Source organism: Sebastes umbrosus, chromosome 9 (genome assembly GCF_015220745.1).
Source record: "Sebastes umbrosus isolate fSebUmb1 chromosome 9, fSebUmb1.pri, whole genome shotgun sequence".
NCBI lineage: Eukaryota > Metazoa > Chordata > Actinopteri > Perciformes > Sebastidae > Sebastes > Sebastes umbrosus.
The window spans coordinates 22,094,307-22,110,067 of record NC_051277.1 but is presented as its reverse complement, the minus strand read 5'-3'; the positions used below and the strand labels follow the sequence as shown (position 1 = coordinate 22,110,067).

The 15,761-nt window shown below is 41.4% G+C and overlaps 2 protein-coding genes across 2 annotated transcripts in view; both read left to right on the top strand.

The window, feature by feature from the left end:
- trim105 (tripartite motif containing 105) lies at positions 1-6,767 on the top strand. Its single transcript, XM_037779788.1, has 7 exons — positions 1-154; positions 1,121-1,468; positions 2,585-2,680; positions 3,364-3,597; positions 4,311-4,324; positions 4,469-4,584; positions 4,826-6,767. The coding sequence occupies exons 2-7, from the start codon at positions 1,181-1,183 to the stop codon at positions 5,383-5,385; spliced, it is 1,308 nt and encodes a 435-aa protein (XP_037635716.1). The 5' UTR covers positions 1-154; positions 1,121-1,180; the 3' UTR covers positions 5,386-6,767.
- A 5,181-nt stretch (positions 6,768-11,948) lies between these two features.
- flt4 (fms related receptor tyrosine kinase 4) overlaps positions 11,949-15,761 on the top strand; it is a 51,190-nt gene continuing 47,377 nt past the window's right edge. Inside the window, exon 1 of the mRNA XM_037779785.1 lies at positions 11,949-12,006. Within this exon, the coding sequence (XP_037635713.1) occupies positions 11,949-12,006 (58 nt within the window). The remainder of the gene's footprint in view (positions 12,007-15,761) is intronic.

Below are 15,761 nucleotides of genomic sequence, written 5' to 3'. Positions count from 1 at the left end.
GGACCAATCACAGGCCAGTATGCAGCTGCTTTGCGCATGCGCAGTACGCTTGTACGTCTTGTTCCCAAACAGCAGCAGGAACAGAGACCCAGAGAGAGCCGGTGGAGGGACTTTAAAGTGTTTATACCACACATTTCTCCAAACAAGAGACAACGTAAGTTCATGAAAGTGTTAACTAAACGTTTATTAGAGTCACCATGTCATTTGTTGTGTTTCTTGTTGCTTAAATAGGCTGTTTACTGGCTGCTTTACCTAGCTAGCAGCTGTAAAACAAAACAAAACTGCTGCTCTGACAATACAAATCACAAGCTAGTTTACAGAGTCATGTGATATAATCACACGATTTCTACTCCTGGTCAAGCTGATTAATATGTACACTTGAACTGGCTGTCGTTTACACTTGAAGCAGGTGTTAAAGCATAATCTAAAGAGCAAGTGGAGAGTTATTTGCACCTGATTTGTTGTGATGTTGGACTTCAGAGAGGGGAGGTGACAGCCCACTCCTCCTCCTCCTCTCTGCTGGACCCAGATTAGACAATGAGTAACTTAATCTCAAGTGGTGAACAACAGGAAATTGTTGCTGCAGAATGGGATTTTTTTATTTTATTTCAGCTGACTGAACAAGTAAATGTGTCACCCTGTAAACTGTCCTCAGAAAAGGAAGTGGTAATGTCTTGCTGTCAATTCAATTCAGTTGAATTCAATTTGCTTTACTGGCATGAACAATATTGCCAAAGCGTCAATTCAATAATAAATAAAAATAAAAAAAGAACAAAATAAAAACAAAAACATATATATATATATATATATATATATATATATACATATATACAATTCATAAAGCAAATTACAATATATATATATTTAAAAAGAACATGCATGTAAATGGAAGAAAACAATAAAGAAGTAATTAATGTTTGTTTTTATCAATAAAACAAACTAACAAATAACAATTAATAATAACATATTGCAATATCAAAGGATAAATGTAAAAAAACAAAAAACAAACAAACCCATGAAGTAGAGGAGTAAATAAAAGACAGAGTGTGAGTTACATCTATTATGTTTTTGTGATTGTCTGTTAGGCTGTGACACGCACTCTCTCTCTCTCTTCTTCCAGGCGTTTGCTTTCACTTCCTCAGTGTGGACAGACTTTTGTTGAGCAAAAGCACCCTTCGCCATGGCTGCTGCTGCTGCCGTTCCTACATCCTCCAAAGGCAGCCTGAGGGAGGACCTGACATGTGCCATATGCTGTGACCTGTTCCGGGAGCCCGTCATGTTGGCCTGTATGCACCATTTCTGTAAACCCTGCATCTCCAGGTACTGGAGAGGAACCCAGGGACCTGTAACCTGCCCGCAGTGCCGCAAGGAGTTCAGCTCCAAACAGTTTCAGACTAACTACCTTGTGACAGCCATGGTGGAGAAGGTCCGGGCCACCACCTCGGACACTTACATCAAGAACCTAGAGGTGAGTTCAGACTCCCACTGCCTGTTTACCCCCGTTATCCTGCTGGCTGCCTTCCAATACCTTTACTCCTGGACATCTGGAAAGGGTTATTAAGTGGTTGGCAATCTTATACAAATAACCTTATGCTCCAAAGCAAACTGATCGATTGGAAACGAGCGTTCTGTAACCTTTGAGTTGTGTAAGTTGAATACAAATGTATTCTAGGTTTCAGTCCACATCTGTGTTTATTCCGCCCTGAACACATCTTGCTTGAAGTGCCCAGGGCAAAGTCCCTCTCCACTCCCTTTTTATATTACTTCGTGTGACTGTGACAGGATATAAGACTTAACCACAGCAAAGGAACCAATACACACTGCCAGAATAATGAAAACACCCGTACAACAATTCCTGTAATAAATCCTATCTTTGTCACTCTTATTAATTACATTTAATTGTTTTTGCATATTGTGCCCTAAAGGTGTTTATTCAACTTTACGGTTGTTTCTAAAGAACTAGTTTAAGATGTTGGGAAATACGTTCTTAATGAGAGTTTGATGAGAAGTTCGATACCACTCTCACGTAAACATAAGGCTAAAGCCAGCTGAGCTGCTTAGTTTAGCTTAGCTTGGCATAAAGACTGTAAACAGCTGGCCTGGCTCTGTCCAAAGGGAATACAATTCACAAACCAACACTTCCTAAATCTCTTAACTGGTTATATCTTGTTTGTTTAATCCATACAAAGACAACAAAGTGGCAGTTGATAAATTATATCTTATAGGCTGTAGTTTGTGCTGCTGTTGCACAGTAGATTGTATGACATAAGTTATTTTTCCCGATGTTATTGCTCATCTATATATGTAAATGAGATTGACAAAATATTAGATATACATTCAATAAAAATGCAACAACACAAAGTACATTCTCAGAACATACCATGGAGTTGACTCAACACACAATAAAGTCTCAACAGAACCTGAACATTTGACGGTAGCAGTATTTATTGCGGGGCTATTTTTCTGGTCGCTCAGTATTCGGCACGTTTACAGTTGTTAATGAGTTGTCATGCTCTGCTCAGTCTCTCTCCTTGTGCCATTGTTTCTGTCCCCGCACTGATTTGATTTTCATATTGCTATACAGAAACAACTGAAAGAGACGTTGGAGAGCCATCGCCTGATGAAGGAGGACTTCATCAATAGTATTCGCCGAGACAAAGACAAAATGGATAACATAAAGGTACACTCCTCTGGGGAACTCAGCACTTAGCAGATAAGAATGCACATGAAACTCCCTAATGGCTGTTTGCAATATGTTGCTATGCATATTTGGCGGTGTTTGCCGATGGTGGTAAGTGGCAGTCTGTGCTTTGATATGTAAAACATAATGGCCTTCTGCTCGGGTGCATGAATGTCTTTCTAACCTCTGACTTCATTGTGTGTAAACTATGCATAGGAAATCCTTCTATACAGTCTCATTCTGTCAATTATTTGCTTCAGCAGAAAGACTCGGTGCATCAAACCAAGCACTTCCAATTAAGCTTTCAGTTGCTAAAACAATACACAAGACTCATTACGCCATGTGACAAACTGTGCACAGGCAGAGGCGACGGAAACAAAAACACATCTAATTTGTATGAGACAGATGGAAAATAATAGCTCGAGTTTAGCTGTGCATGCTGTGCTGAGATGATGAACAGGAAATCCTTCCCCGCTTAAACAGTCTGTATTTGTTTGACACATAGATCTTTGATGCAAAGTGTAGCTTCATTACCCCTTGTTTGTCTCTCTCTAGAGATGTGTATTTAGAGCTTTAATGGAACAAGCCACGCGGCAACAACGCAGCTGTGGTAATACAAAGAAAGCAAGACGCTACATTGTGTACCTCTACCTGTAACATCAGTTATTTCACCCCCGTTGCAGAGAGTCGGAGCAGATCTGCAGGCTCGTGTCCATGGGGAATTCAGAGCTCTCCATCAGATCCTGAACGACGAGGAGACCTGTGCTCTGGAGCAGCTCAGGAGAGAGCAGGACGAGGAGCTGGAGAAGGTCCAGCGCCACCTGCAGGCCATGGAGGTGGCGGTGAGGGAGCTGGAGGACAATATGAGAGCGCTACAGGAGGCTAGCGCTGCCACGGAGAACATCATACTGACTGAGGTGAGGGCTCGGCTAGGGCGAAAAGTTTAAATGAGAATCCAATAGGAATAGACTGATACCGGATCGGATATCGGGCTGGTATTGACTCAAATAGCTGGATCGGGTATCGGTGACAATCGGGACAATCAATTCAGTTCTACGTTTATATACTATATACATTACAGACTGGAATTTAAATTACTGTTTAAGTGTTGACCAATTTGTTGCTGCATTTAAAAGGTTTACACTTGAATTCCTGTTCATTTTGAAGATTTTTTACCAAGTTGCTGGTGCACGATTTATTATTTTAATAATAAATAATAATTCAGTAAATTTATATCTATGTATTTATTTGTTACATTTTGTTTTACAAAGTTAGGAAAGCGATGTTTAAGTCAAGACTGATGTTGCCTTACACATACATGAATGATCCCAGTCACTTCCACACAGTGAGGCATACAGCTTATTAATTATACACTGGTATCAGATCTGTACTCGGTATCGGTCGATACCCAAAGCCCAGGTATCGTTATCGATACCGGGACTGAAAAAGTTGGATCGGTGCATCCCTAGAATCCAAATTTGTATGAAATGTTTTGATACCTCAAAGTAGCTGTCAAGCTGTGAATATTGTAGATCACATCTGATCTTTTAATAAAACCCAGAGTGTCATGTAATTTGACTTGTGAAAAACAGTTGTTGATGTGATTTTTCTTTCATTTCCTTCTCTCTAGCTCCCACAGCTAAGGTAGGTGTCCATCTTACTGTTCTGACTGACTGATTGCATGTGGCATTTTTTGCACTTGTCATATGCTTATTTGATTTCTACCTCCATTTAGTGCTCAGAATAAATGAGCCTCACTAAATGCATGTTTGCCTTTTTCTCTGACAGGCCATGTGTGCAGGTGGATATTGCCCTGGAGTTTGATACGAACGCTTTCAGCAACAAATACATGGCCCCATTACAGTACATCACATGGAGAAAGATGTTCAAGGCTTTGAAGCCAGGTAATTTCCTCTCTGGTGTGCTTCATTAGACACAAAAGAAAACTGGTGCCACCTCTACAATAGGAGTAATTACAGGAAAATTGCTGGTATTATATAAAGATGTTGAAGTGGTATCGTAATGACAGCAATGCCTCCATTGTTCCACTGATAGGATATATTCTCATAGGATATATTTTCAATTTCAAATATGACGCGCTGTTGAATTTCATTACCCTTTTTAATGAATTGTTTTACCCCAAAGGTCCTTCCCCATTAACGTTTGATGTCGACACAGCACACCCGAGCATTCACGTCTCCAGGGACAAAACCGCGGCAGTCGAATGTGATGTCATGGTCCCGCATGCGGACCACAACAAGCGTTTCCTCCAGTGCGTCAACATTCTGGCTGCCCAGGGCTTCCAGTCTGGCCGACACTACTGGGAGGTAGAAGTGAGCTCCAAACCCAAGTGGGACCTGGGCGTGGCCTCCGAGGCCGTCGACAGGCACACTCGGATCAAGCTGAGCCCCGAAAGCGGCTACTGGACGCTGCGGCTGCGCAACGGGAGCGAGTACTCGGCCGGCACGCAGCCCTGGACGAGGCTGCATCTCGCCTCTTCCCCTCAGAGGCTCGGGGTTTTCTTAGACTGTGATGAAAGGAGGGTGTCCTTCTACAACGCTGACGACATGAGTCTGCTGTACTCGTTCACCAACGGGCCGAGGGGCAAGGCGTTCCCTTTCTTCAGCCCGTGCATCAGTGGCGGCAGTCAGAAACCCCCGCCTATCAAACTCCTCCACTACCCTCCTGTCGCCCTGTCTGGCTGACATGGGTGCGATCAATAGAAGCTTCTCAGTATGCAAGAGCTGTCCACTCACTTATTGACCAATGACTGTTATCGTTCAGCTGTTCAAAGACAGCACTGCCATTATGAGAATTATGGTTTTATATCACAAGAGTTTAACATTTCCGATCGTTCTGTTATTTTCCAGGCTTTAAAGGGGAACACCACCCACATTTAGAATTCCAATATGTTATTCTGATGACCTAGGAAAGTTCAATCAATAAGAAAATCTCAAACTGGTGATGTCATATGGTATAAAGTCAAGAGCTGCTCCACAGACAATAAATGGGAGACTGATTTTGCTTTACAGAAGGTTAATTTTCTTTTTTATACCCAAGCTTTATTCCATTGTGGAGTTCTCAGTTGTGACCAGAGTGCTCTCAGTATCATCCGTAACAACTCTCCTATTCATTGTCTATGGAACAGTTCCACACTTAATACCCCATGATGTCACAGATATGAGTTTTATTAGTTTTATTAGAGTCGTTCATGGTTACTAATATTTTTTGGGACCGTTTTAGACCAAAGAAATAACGTATGAATTTTGAAAATGGCTGTTGTTCCCCTTTAATGATCGGATATCGCCAGATGCATCTATTTACTAAGCCTTGAAATGTTATGAAAATTGCCATACTCACCGTATAATATAATTCCACTGTGCTCTAATCGTTCTGAAGAGGCTCGTTTGATTTGCATTAGCAGTCAGCAGGGACATTAAAAAACACTATTCAACCATTTTGGATTGAATAATTGTGATGATTAGATGCACCAAATTACATTTTAGGACAATACTTGATCTTCACTGTTCAACCAAATATCTTAAATAGATGAAGACAGTTGACCTTTAAATGATAATGTGAATAATTATCTCTCATTAAGTCAGACTTTCCTTAGGCTCGTTGATGGTTGAAAGGGTATTTAATCATCATTAAGTTCAATCAGCATGAAAGAATTGTGCACTTTACCGTGAGATTTTCTCTTTGATTAAATGGTTCTTCATGTTTTATACATTAGTCTGAGATGACAATGTTTGGCTTTTTATTTGTTTTCTGATTTAGATGTAACTCAACAGCATCTTTTCTTTCTTTAGATGACTTTTAGCAACTACTCTTGATTTTGTCATTATTTGTACATTCATTTATATACATTATATGTGCCTGAATTTGAACATGTGATATAATGCACACTTAATTTTGTATTGCTCTAGGAAATCACTTAACTGTAGTTCTTTGCAGGATTCAGTCTATATAATTACGTTGTTGTGATTGCATGTCCGATCATTTCCTGTTAAAGACCCACACAATTACTGTAAAACCTGCTGATGCAAATAAAAAAAAACGAAATCACTTTTTCTTTCTTAAACAATCACCGTCTTTGATTCTCTCCTGCAGCTGTGACACTGCCCTCTTCCACGACCTCACTTTAAATAATCAAGGATGTTATTAAGCATCATCAAAGCAGAACTGCGAAGACTGAACACGTGAGCCGTCTCTGACACTTTAACGGCGAGAGAAGGCGGGCTCTCGGTTATCTTCACAAACACACAAGAGCACTGACGTCCTGTTTCCTCCCGCCAGGTGAAAGGTCGTGTAAACAGAGTGACAGTGGGGATGCCTCTGGGCTGCTGGACGGGCCTCAGGGGGGCATTGCTGAAGCAGGATGCTGCTGCTGCCTCCTCTGCACATTGGAAAAGTGGCACAATGAACTGCACCAGAGGGGGACCCACGCTCTTCCTGCTCAGCGGCTACATGGAGTGGGTGCGTTTACGACACACTGGCAACACACTAGTCACTCACTTTGACCTCTAAATGCAGATTGAAAACTATATCATAACATCTGTCACACAACTCATGCAGGAGAATCCAAGTCTCAATTTATTTATTTAAAACACTACTGCATTAACAGCCTCTCCCTTGTGCAGTCCTAGGTGTTTTAAATAGTAAGGTTTTAGCGAAGATGCATGTGTTTTGGAAAATCCTGAGCATACGACTGGATAAATGACACTTGGATTAGTTTGAAAAGGATGTTTTGTCTCCGTTTTTTGATCTTCTGTTCGCCGTGGAGGCACGTGAGAAAAACAAAGTTTTCTTCAAGAATTCAAGGAAACACAGGATGAGTAATTCATAAACAAATGGTGATTTTGGGGGGGAAGTATTCCTTTAATAAAACCACTGTGTCTCACCCGTCAAACCCCAAACAGCAGACAAAGTTAGCGACTAGCAGGCGAACATAGTGGAGCATTTAGCAGCTAAAGAGACAGATATGAGAGTGAACAATGGATTTACATTTTGTCTGGTGGACAGAAACACGACTCCAAATGAATGCTAATGTTTCTCCGTAGCTGCTGGATGTTTGAATAGTCAACTGTTTATGCTATAGTATCTTTATAAGGTGATAATATATCCATGTTGTGGTGTTTTGCTGCCCTCAAGTGGCCAAAAAAACATCAAAACTGGTTCAAATGAATGCAGGATTGTGAAAAGTTCTATTTAAATGAAACTCCAGGTACCATTTGCTCTGACCTACAAGAGTTCATCATCATAGAGGAGTTTATGTCGACCCTTCCACTCAAAGCATTACCTTCATGGCTAATTAGTCAGTTAATAATTTACATGCAAGCACTGCTCCCTGCTCTAGTCGGGAAGCTTGCCATAACCGCTGACCGATAGTGGACATGGCCTACAACTGATGAGAAAATTTGGCTGCATCTATCAAAACAAAACAAAACGCTCTTGAACAGTGACATTTACTTCAAAGTAGCTTGGCAGAGCTCAGTGTTGTGTACAGGCCCATGGGCATGGTCTTCAGTGAGAGAGCGAGCGAGCGGGTTGCACGCGCGCTTCCACATCCTTCCTATGATAGTAGCCGTGGATCTGTAATGTGTTTCCTGACCCGAGGATGGGCCGGATGGAGTGCTGGCACTTCAAGGACGGGTCCTTGAGTCCGCCGTTGTCTCTCAGGAGCCAGCAGCATTATAAACTGAAACCTTTTCATCTGACGCAGCAGGGGCGATCATGCTATCCTGCATGAGGCCTATTGTTTGTTATCACTGTTGTCTGAATGGCTCTGCCTGGATGCTTATGTGTGCAGTTTATTGTTATATTGGCCACTCAAGTGTTTTCATGCGTTTCTGGCATTATCTGTTTTATATTCATAATGAGATTTGGAAACTCCCTGGACAGAGATTTGTCGGGCTATCAACACGATTTAGAGTGTTTATGTTCCTCTGAAGTGCGAGGTCGCTGCGGGGCTGAGACCAGGAGAACATTTTAATTGCAACCATTCAATCACAACATTGTGTTTTAAGGTCAGAGAGGTGGATTGCCATAAGGGATCTGGGGGGGGGGAACGTATGCCCACAATAACACGCAATGATCCTTTGACTCCCTGTTATTCCACACACACTCCTGATGTCCGGTTCTCCGTGGCTCCGAAATCAGCGAGGATAACCGCATAATCGTATTGAGAAGAAAATATTGTTTTCTCATTGACAGCTGCTGTTTGATGGGCGGACCGGTGTTCAACAGTTCTGAAGGCTCAGTTAGGAAGGAGTCTGGCATGTTATTATTGTTGTAATGGATTTCCAAGAGGAGATACAGAGTACTATTGATTTTACAGCACAGCTGATTGATTACACTGGCTCGAATGTGCAAGCTGGTTCTTTTGCGGCTCCACCACAGGTGTGTCTGGACCTTGAAGATGCTGCTACATCAGATTAGAATGAATGAAACGCACAGCTGCATCCCTAACTATCTCTGTGTGTGTGTGTGTGTGTGTGTGTGTGTGTGTGTGCTCGATCACTCAAGTTCACACCTCTTCTACCATCTTTGACTTTTTATTTCAGTGTGTGCACGCTACATGGGTTTTCAATTTCCAAAATCCCATCTGTGTGAAATAAAACAGAACCGATAGCAGCTCGCTTCGGGCACGTTGTGCTCTTAGTACATGCTTTTCGTTCACACTCCGAGGACTCCCTGAGGAGGATGGATGTGTGGGCGGTTGGGGTTAACAGGGCTTTGGACAAGGCTGGAAGAACTGTGCGCGTTTAGTTTCATTGGAGGCAGCATTACATCTGACCTTATTGGAAGAATAATTACACACTCTTAATAGCGAGCTACTCCCAAGGCACCTCTGCTCAGATATATATAGTCTGTTAAACGTCTGGAAGAAAGAAAAGATTACTTTTTCTAGCTTAAATTAATGTCGGACGTTTGACCCGAACAGATAAAAATGCATTTACATTATGGTGTCAGGAGAGTTAGAGACAAGATATATTACATTGTGGATTAAAGACAGCTGACCAGAGGAGAACATATCATGTAATAGTGTTCTAATATCCCTCCAGAGGCAGATTGTGTCTTACTGTGGTATTTTTTTCACTTCCCTGGAGACATTGCTGTACTCCTGTGGTGGCTTTACAGGAAAATCTGACGGCATTAGGATTACCTGCTGAGCTACTGAGTGAATGTCAGTACAGGTATTTAAATGGCTCGAAAAATCCATGAAATGAAAATCAATGTCACACAGATGTGCACTAAAGCAACAAATGAAACCTACAGCTCCTATACAAGCATCGTACACCATCTCATTGAGTTTATGCTGCATAGATTAATCGATTAGTTGTCAACTATTAAATTAATCGCCAACTATTTTGATAATCGATTAATCGGTTTGAGTGTTTTCTTAAGAAAAAAAAGTAAAAATGATCTGATTTTATCAGCAAAATTTACGCATCTAGAAGTACCAAAAGTAAAAGTATGCAGAAAATGCTCACTGTCAGTTTTACTATAATGTTTTTGGATTAATATTACTGCTGCTGTAGTTGTGCTAATTTTAACTACTTTATACTGTGGGGTACTTTAATCAACAGCAATGCATCATATTCTACAAGGTCAGCATATGCGTGTAGAGTCACTTTCCTGTGAGAACCACATATTCTCTAAATAGCCAACTTTTCATGAGCTCAAAAAAAAAACAGACCTTTGTGACAATGCATTTCAAGCTCATCCAAGAGGGGTTTAAATAGTTTATTTAACTTAAAAAGAGGGAGATTTTTCATTTGCATCTATCTGCACTACCTGCAACCACCTCTCCTAACCACTGGTGCACTTTAAACTTTAAACTTACTTTACACTACATCCCATATACCATTTTATAGACTGCACATATTACATCTATTTATTGTACACTACATTCTTTTTATTGACGGACGGTACACGCTATGTCCATTCACTATGTTCATTCACTATGTATATTCTGTATTTCTATTTATTGTTTTTATAATTTTTTGAACACCTATACCTCTGTATCTGCACTTTGCGGCTTTGACACCTGAACTTCCCCCCGGGGATTAATAAAGGTTCATCTTATCTTATCTTATCTTATCTTATCTTATCTTATTTTTCTCAATACATAAAGGAACACTTAATCCTTCAAATTGTCAGAAAATTCCACACTAAAAATCACCAAATTTGGAGATACATGGTTCTGAAAAGTAACTAAAGCTGTCAGATCAATATAGAGGAGTAGAGAGTACAATATTTGCCTCTGAGATGTAGTGGAGTAGAAGTTTAAAGTTGCATAAAATGGAAATACTCACAACTACCTCCAATTTGTACTTAAGTACAACACTTGAGCAAGGCAAGGCAGGGCAAGGCAGCTTTATTTATATAGCACATTTCAGCAACAGGGCAATTCAAAGTGCTTTACATAAACATTCAAGAACATTGAGACAAAGTGCAAAAGAACATTACGACATAATTAAAACAGTTATAAAAACATTAAAGATTAGAAAATAAAAACAAGCTATAAATAAAAGTTAGGATAGAAGCTGAAATAGAATATAACACACAAGAGTAAAAGCTCTAGTGCAGTATAAGATCATTATCTGGTTTAATAAAAGGCAGCAGCAAAACAGGAAAGTTTTAAGCTTTGATTTAAAGAACTCAGAGTTGGTCCTGCAGGTTTCTGGGAGCTTGTTCCAAATATTTGGTGCATAAAAACTGAAGGCTGCTGCTGAGTAAATGGTTACATTCCACCAGTGCCTATACAATATTACTACAGATCTTTTTACACAGAGGATGAAATGAATGGGATCTTGCAGGAAGGGGGATTTGTCATGGATGTTGAAGATCCCCCCCTTATATCCCCTACACACCCACCCCTCTAATTGAGCTTGTTTTATGAACTGGATGGCTGTGCATGCGCTCCAGTCACGAGCAAAGGAAAGGGAAATCATTGTAAATCCCATCCAGTGCCTCCTTGTGTGCATCCTTCTGACCAAACAGGGAAAGCTTTTTTTGGTTCATTTCCCTCACACATTCTGGCTATGTCCTCTGTGTGCAGAGCAGCCTACAGACTACAGACTGGCATCGATTGGCCGAGGTTCACCTGAGTTTTCCCCCTCCATCTGCGGACATTCATTCACCACCAACCACCACCACCATCTCTCCACTGTCTCCACTGTCTCCAGCTGCATTAAAACTAACGAGTTTTTATCAGAAACAGCGCTCAGGCTTCTGCGCTTCTGGATCTGGAGACCTGGAGATGAAGACAGACTTTACGCTTTTCTGTCGGACTTTGATTGGAATAATATACGCCTCAGGTGAGGAAGGAGAAAGTTTGTTTGGAGCGCATAACTTTTTTTTTTTTATGGGGGGAAAGGTCGAGCTGACTGTTGACTCTAACTTTGGGGTAAATAATTAATCCGAGGTTGATTGAAGTTTTATTTCTAAAGGGGTAAAAGTTTTATGCGCTTTTTAAGCTGCTGAAGCCAGGTGAACTTTTCTGTATACACTTTCTGTTTCATTAATAGGAAATAGAAGTGGGATACATTTTAATGCATCAATCAAAAACATGAACAGCCTGATTTGAATCCCCCCTCTGCGATTTTTTTCTTCACATTCATTTATCCCTCATACATGATTGAAAGTTTGCCTCTCAATATGGGACTGCATTAATAATGAGGAACCCAGTGGGAGACTCCAAGTCTGCATGCAGATAGGCACTAGAGGGAGGCATGCTGTTGTTGTGTTTGATAAAGATGCAGCTGTTAATTGATGATGCTGAACTCAGATTCTGTTGAATTTGTGAGTGATCAGAGTGTATAATGTATGTAGGTCACATTTTTAGAGGCAGACTGGGAGGAGAGTTGCTGACTAGACTGGACTGGCATGTGCAGGAAGAGGCTTCAAATCTCTTAAGAGTGGTCTTTTTATGTCATCTTTTTGTAAAGCAATTGAAAAGTGAGAGTGTCACTTGCATTGCACTTACAAACCAACTTGTTTCAAGAGTTTTGGGGTTATTCTCAGGGTGATCTGCCTCTACATATGTGTGTGCTTTTGGCCGCTTGTGTGTGTGTCCAGAAACTTCACAAAACAATTGTTTTTGTTGCACTATTTCATATCAAATATACTTGAAACAGGGCCCTCTGCTTGACTTTGTTATCTGGGAGTACATGGCTGAGATTGTTTTGCCCCCCCAGTGACTGAATGTGTATGTTGGAGTTGTTCATCACTGATTGCTGTCGAACAGCTGTTCATAAAGAAATACTTTTGTGAGGGGGCAGTCGCCATATGGCTGTCCGAATGGAGGGATGGTTCTCGCTCCTTTCATAAATATCGCTGAGGCTGTGCTGTGCTGGGTGGGTCACCTACATTCGTAGGAACAGATAAACAGTTTGGCTCTGTGTTTTTTCAGAGAGGAGTGAGGAGATCCATTTCAAAGGAATCACTGTGCTCAGTAAAGCATAGATTTTTATAATGTGCGACAAATTGAAGTCTCTCTAAGAGTTTGCCATTAATCCACAATGTGTGCCTTTGAATTGTAAACACGTCTGTCATCACACAGTCCTGATGTGCCTATTAGTGAATGTGTGATGTGTTATCTGTTGAAAGACTTATTGGCAGCTCTGTTAGTTTTAACCATACAGGGGCCCCCATCTTTTCTCAGTCGATGCTGAGCACATAAAGGAGTATCTCACTACTATCCTGGAGGCACAAAGAACCACCAGCTTCACATCTCTAAATTACAGCCTCACAGTATGTAACTGTGAGATGGAGCGCCTTGTTAAGGTTGGAGAGGTGAGAGAAAAAGGCCACGCTCTGGCCCACCACCACTTCACATTGAAATGATTGCCTTTTTTTCTCATGATGCAGCCTTATGTGAGGGTTGAACATGGTCTGGATGTAATGGAAATGTTAGAATTCATGTAAATTTTTTCTTTTCCTTCATGAATGCAGAGCATGACGCAACGAAAAGATAGACCTTGGGATGGACCTTGAACGCAGCAATGCACCTTTTGTCTGTTCTGCTTTTAAGAATCTCTCAAATAATTTGGGCATCTTTAAGGTCTTGTTTAAAAAAGATCGAATACCTCATATTTAAATATTAAAGAATACTGCAAGTGGACAACTCCGGGTTCTTAAAAGTGAAGCCAGCGCTGAAGTGCATTAAACCTGCATTCTCTCTAATAGCCAGCAGGGGGCGACTCCTCTGGTTGCAAAAAGAAGTCTGATTGTATAGAAGTCTATGAGAAAATGAGCCTACTTCTCACTTGATTTATTACCTCTGTAAACATTGTAAACATGAGTTTATGGTCTCAATCGTTAGTTTCAAGTCTTCTTCAATACAGCATGATGTTCATTTAGTAAATTATGGTCCCATTTAGAGTCAAATAGACCATAAAGCAGGGTTTGCTTTGGGGCGTGTCTACCTTGTGATTGACAGGTCCCTACCACGGCGTTGTCCGGTCTTAAAGTTAATTATAGCCTTTTTTTGGTCGCCTAAAAATGTCTTATTCAGCGTTTGGTTAGCTCCTCCCTCTCGTGTCACTTCTGGTTGCAAATATCCAAGATGGCGACAACCAAAATGCCAAGCTCGAGGCTTCAAAACGGCAGTCCACAAACCAATGGGTGACGTCACGGTGACTACGTCCACTTCTTATATACAGTCTGTGATTTGTCCCAATAGTCTGAATGGTTTTCTTAACCCTCTTAACTTCTTAATATCTTACAACAACATACAGATGTGTGACATTAAAAAGACACATCTGAGTCAGAGAGCGCTTTTCCATTATTATTATGTTTGGAGGGGGAAATTGAGGGAGAGTGGAGTGCAGACCTGCCAGCCCAGAAGTCATTGTCATTTAAGGGGGGGGTGGTGGTTATCATTTACGCAGCAGCTGCATTTATGGAGCTTCAAGATTCCCCCCCCCCCCGCCCCCGAGCCATTTGCTACCATCTTCCTGTCACGCTCTGTCTGTGGTTTGAATTATGGTGGTTCCTTAACATTTATCACACAGCTACAGAAATCCTGTCTTACTTAGAGAAAGATATCTCGGTGAAACTTCGGATACCATTGAAATGAATTGTGGATCACTGATTGATTCGTCTCCTCTTAATTTCCTTGTTTTTGTCTGCAGCATAATTGGCCATTGAAAACCTTCCCAGTCACATTTTGAAAGCAGCGAATAATTTTTCTTTTTTAACGCTGAGCTTTAGAGCCGAATGATCTTTGGCTTACTCTGTGTCTTGGGTGCATAGTGTTGATATTGCTTTTAGCAGAGTGTTTTCTGTACGCATACCTCCGCTTGATCAGATCATCCCAGAAATCTGACTCTCAACTCGGGGTATTATTCTAGTCGTCCACTTATAGAGGTCGAGTTGTTTTAGCCAACGATAGCCCCCTATCCTCAGCGCTGATCTCAGGATTCAACCTCAGGACCCCGAGGAGCGGACCCTCGGTGTCTGTCCCGGCATATCAGCTGGATAGCAGCTCGGATGAGAGAGGAATGCTGCTGCTGCTCCGTGTGGGAAGCTCTCTGCAGTAAAGTCCAAATAAATAGGGAGTCCGGTGCCTCACTCATCGCTGGCATGAAGTAGCGAGGCCCCTTGGGCATTTGGACGTCTGGTCACTCACTTTCTCATCACGCTAAAGCAGCACCAACACCCCAAATATGACGAGGGCTGAGAGATAAGCTCTTTCAACACCAGGAATCTGCAGCAAAAGCCAAATATGTGTCTGAGTTGGTGTTAGGTGGTTGATGAAAACCATCTGGGGTATTTTTGTTTTCATATTTCGGACCCCTCCATGTTGTCTGTGCCCAGTTTTCAGCCATGCTAGTGTGCTAGCTGCAGGGCTCTAGGTGTGGCAATGTGTGTCTGTTGGTCGCTTCACCACTTTGGTCCAGACTGAAATATCTCAACAACTGTTGGGCGGACTGCCATGATATTTAATATAGACGTTTATAGTCCTACGGGGGTTGAATCTACATTTTGTTGATCCTTGGACTTTTCCTGTAGCACCACTATGAGGTTTACATTTTTGGGCTTTTATTTAAATATCTTGACAGCTGCTGGG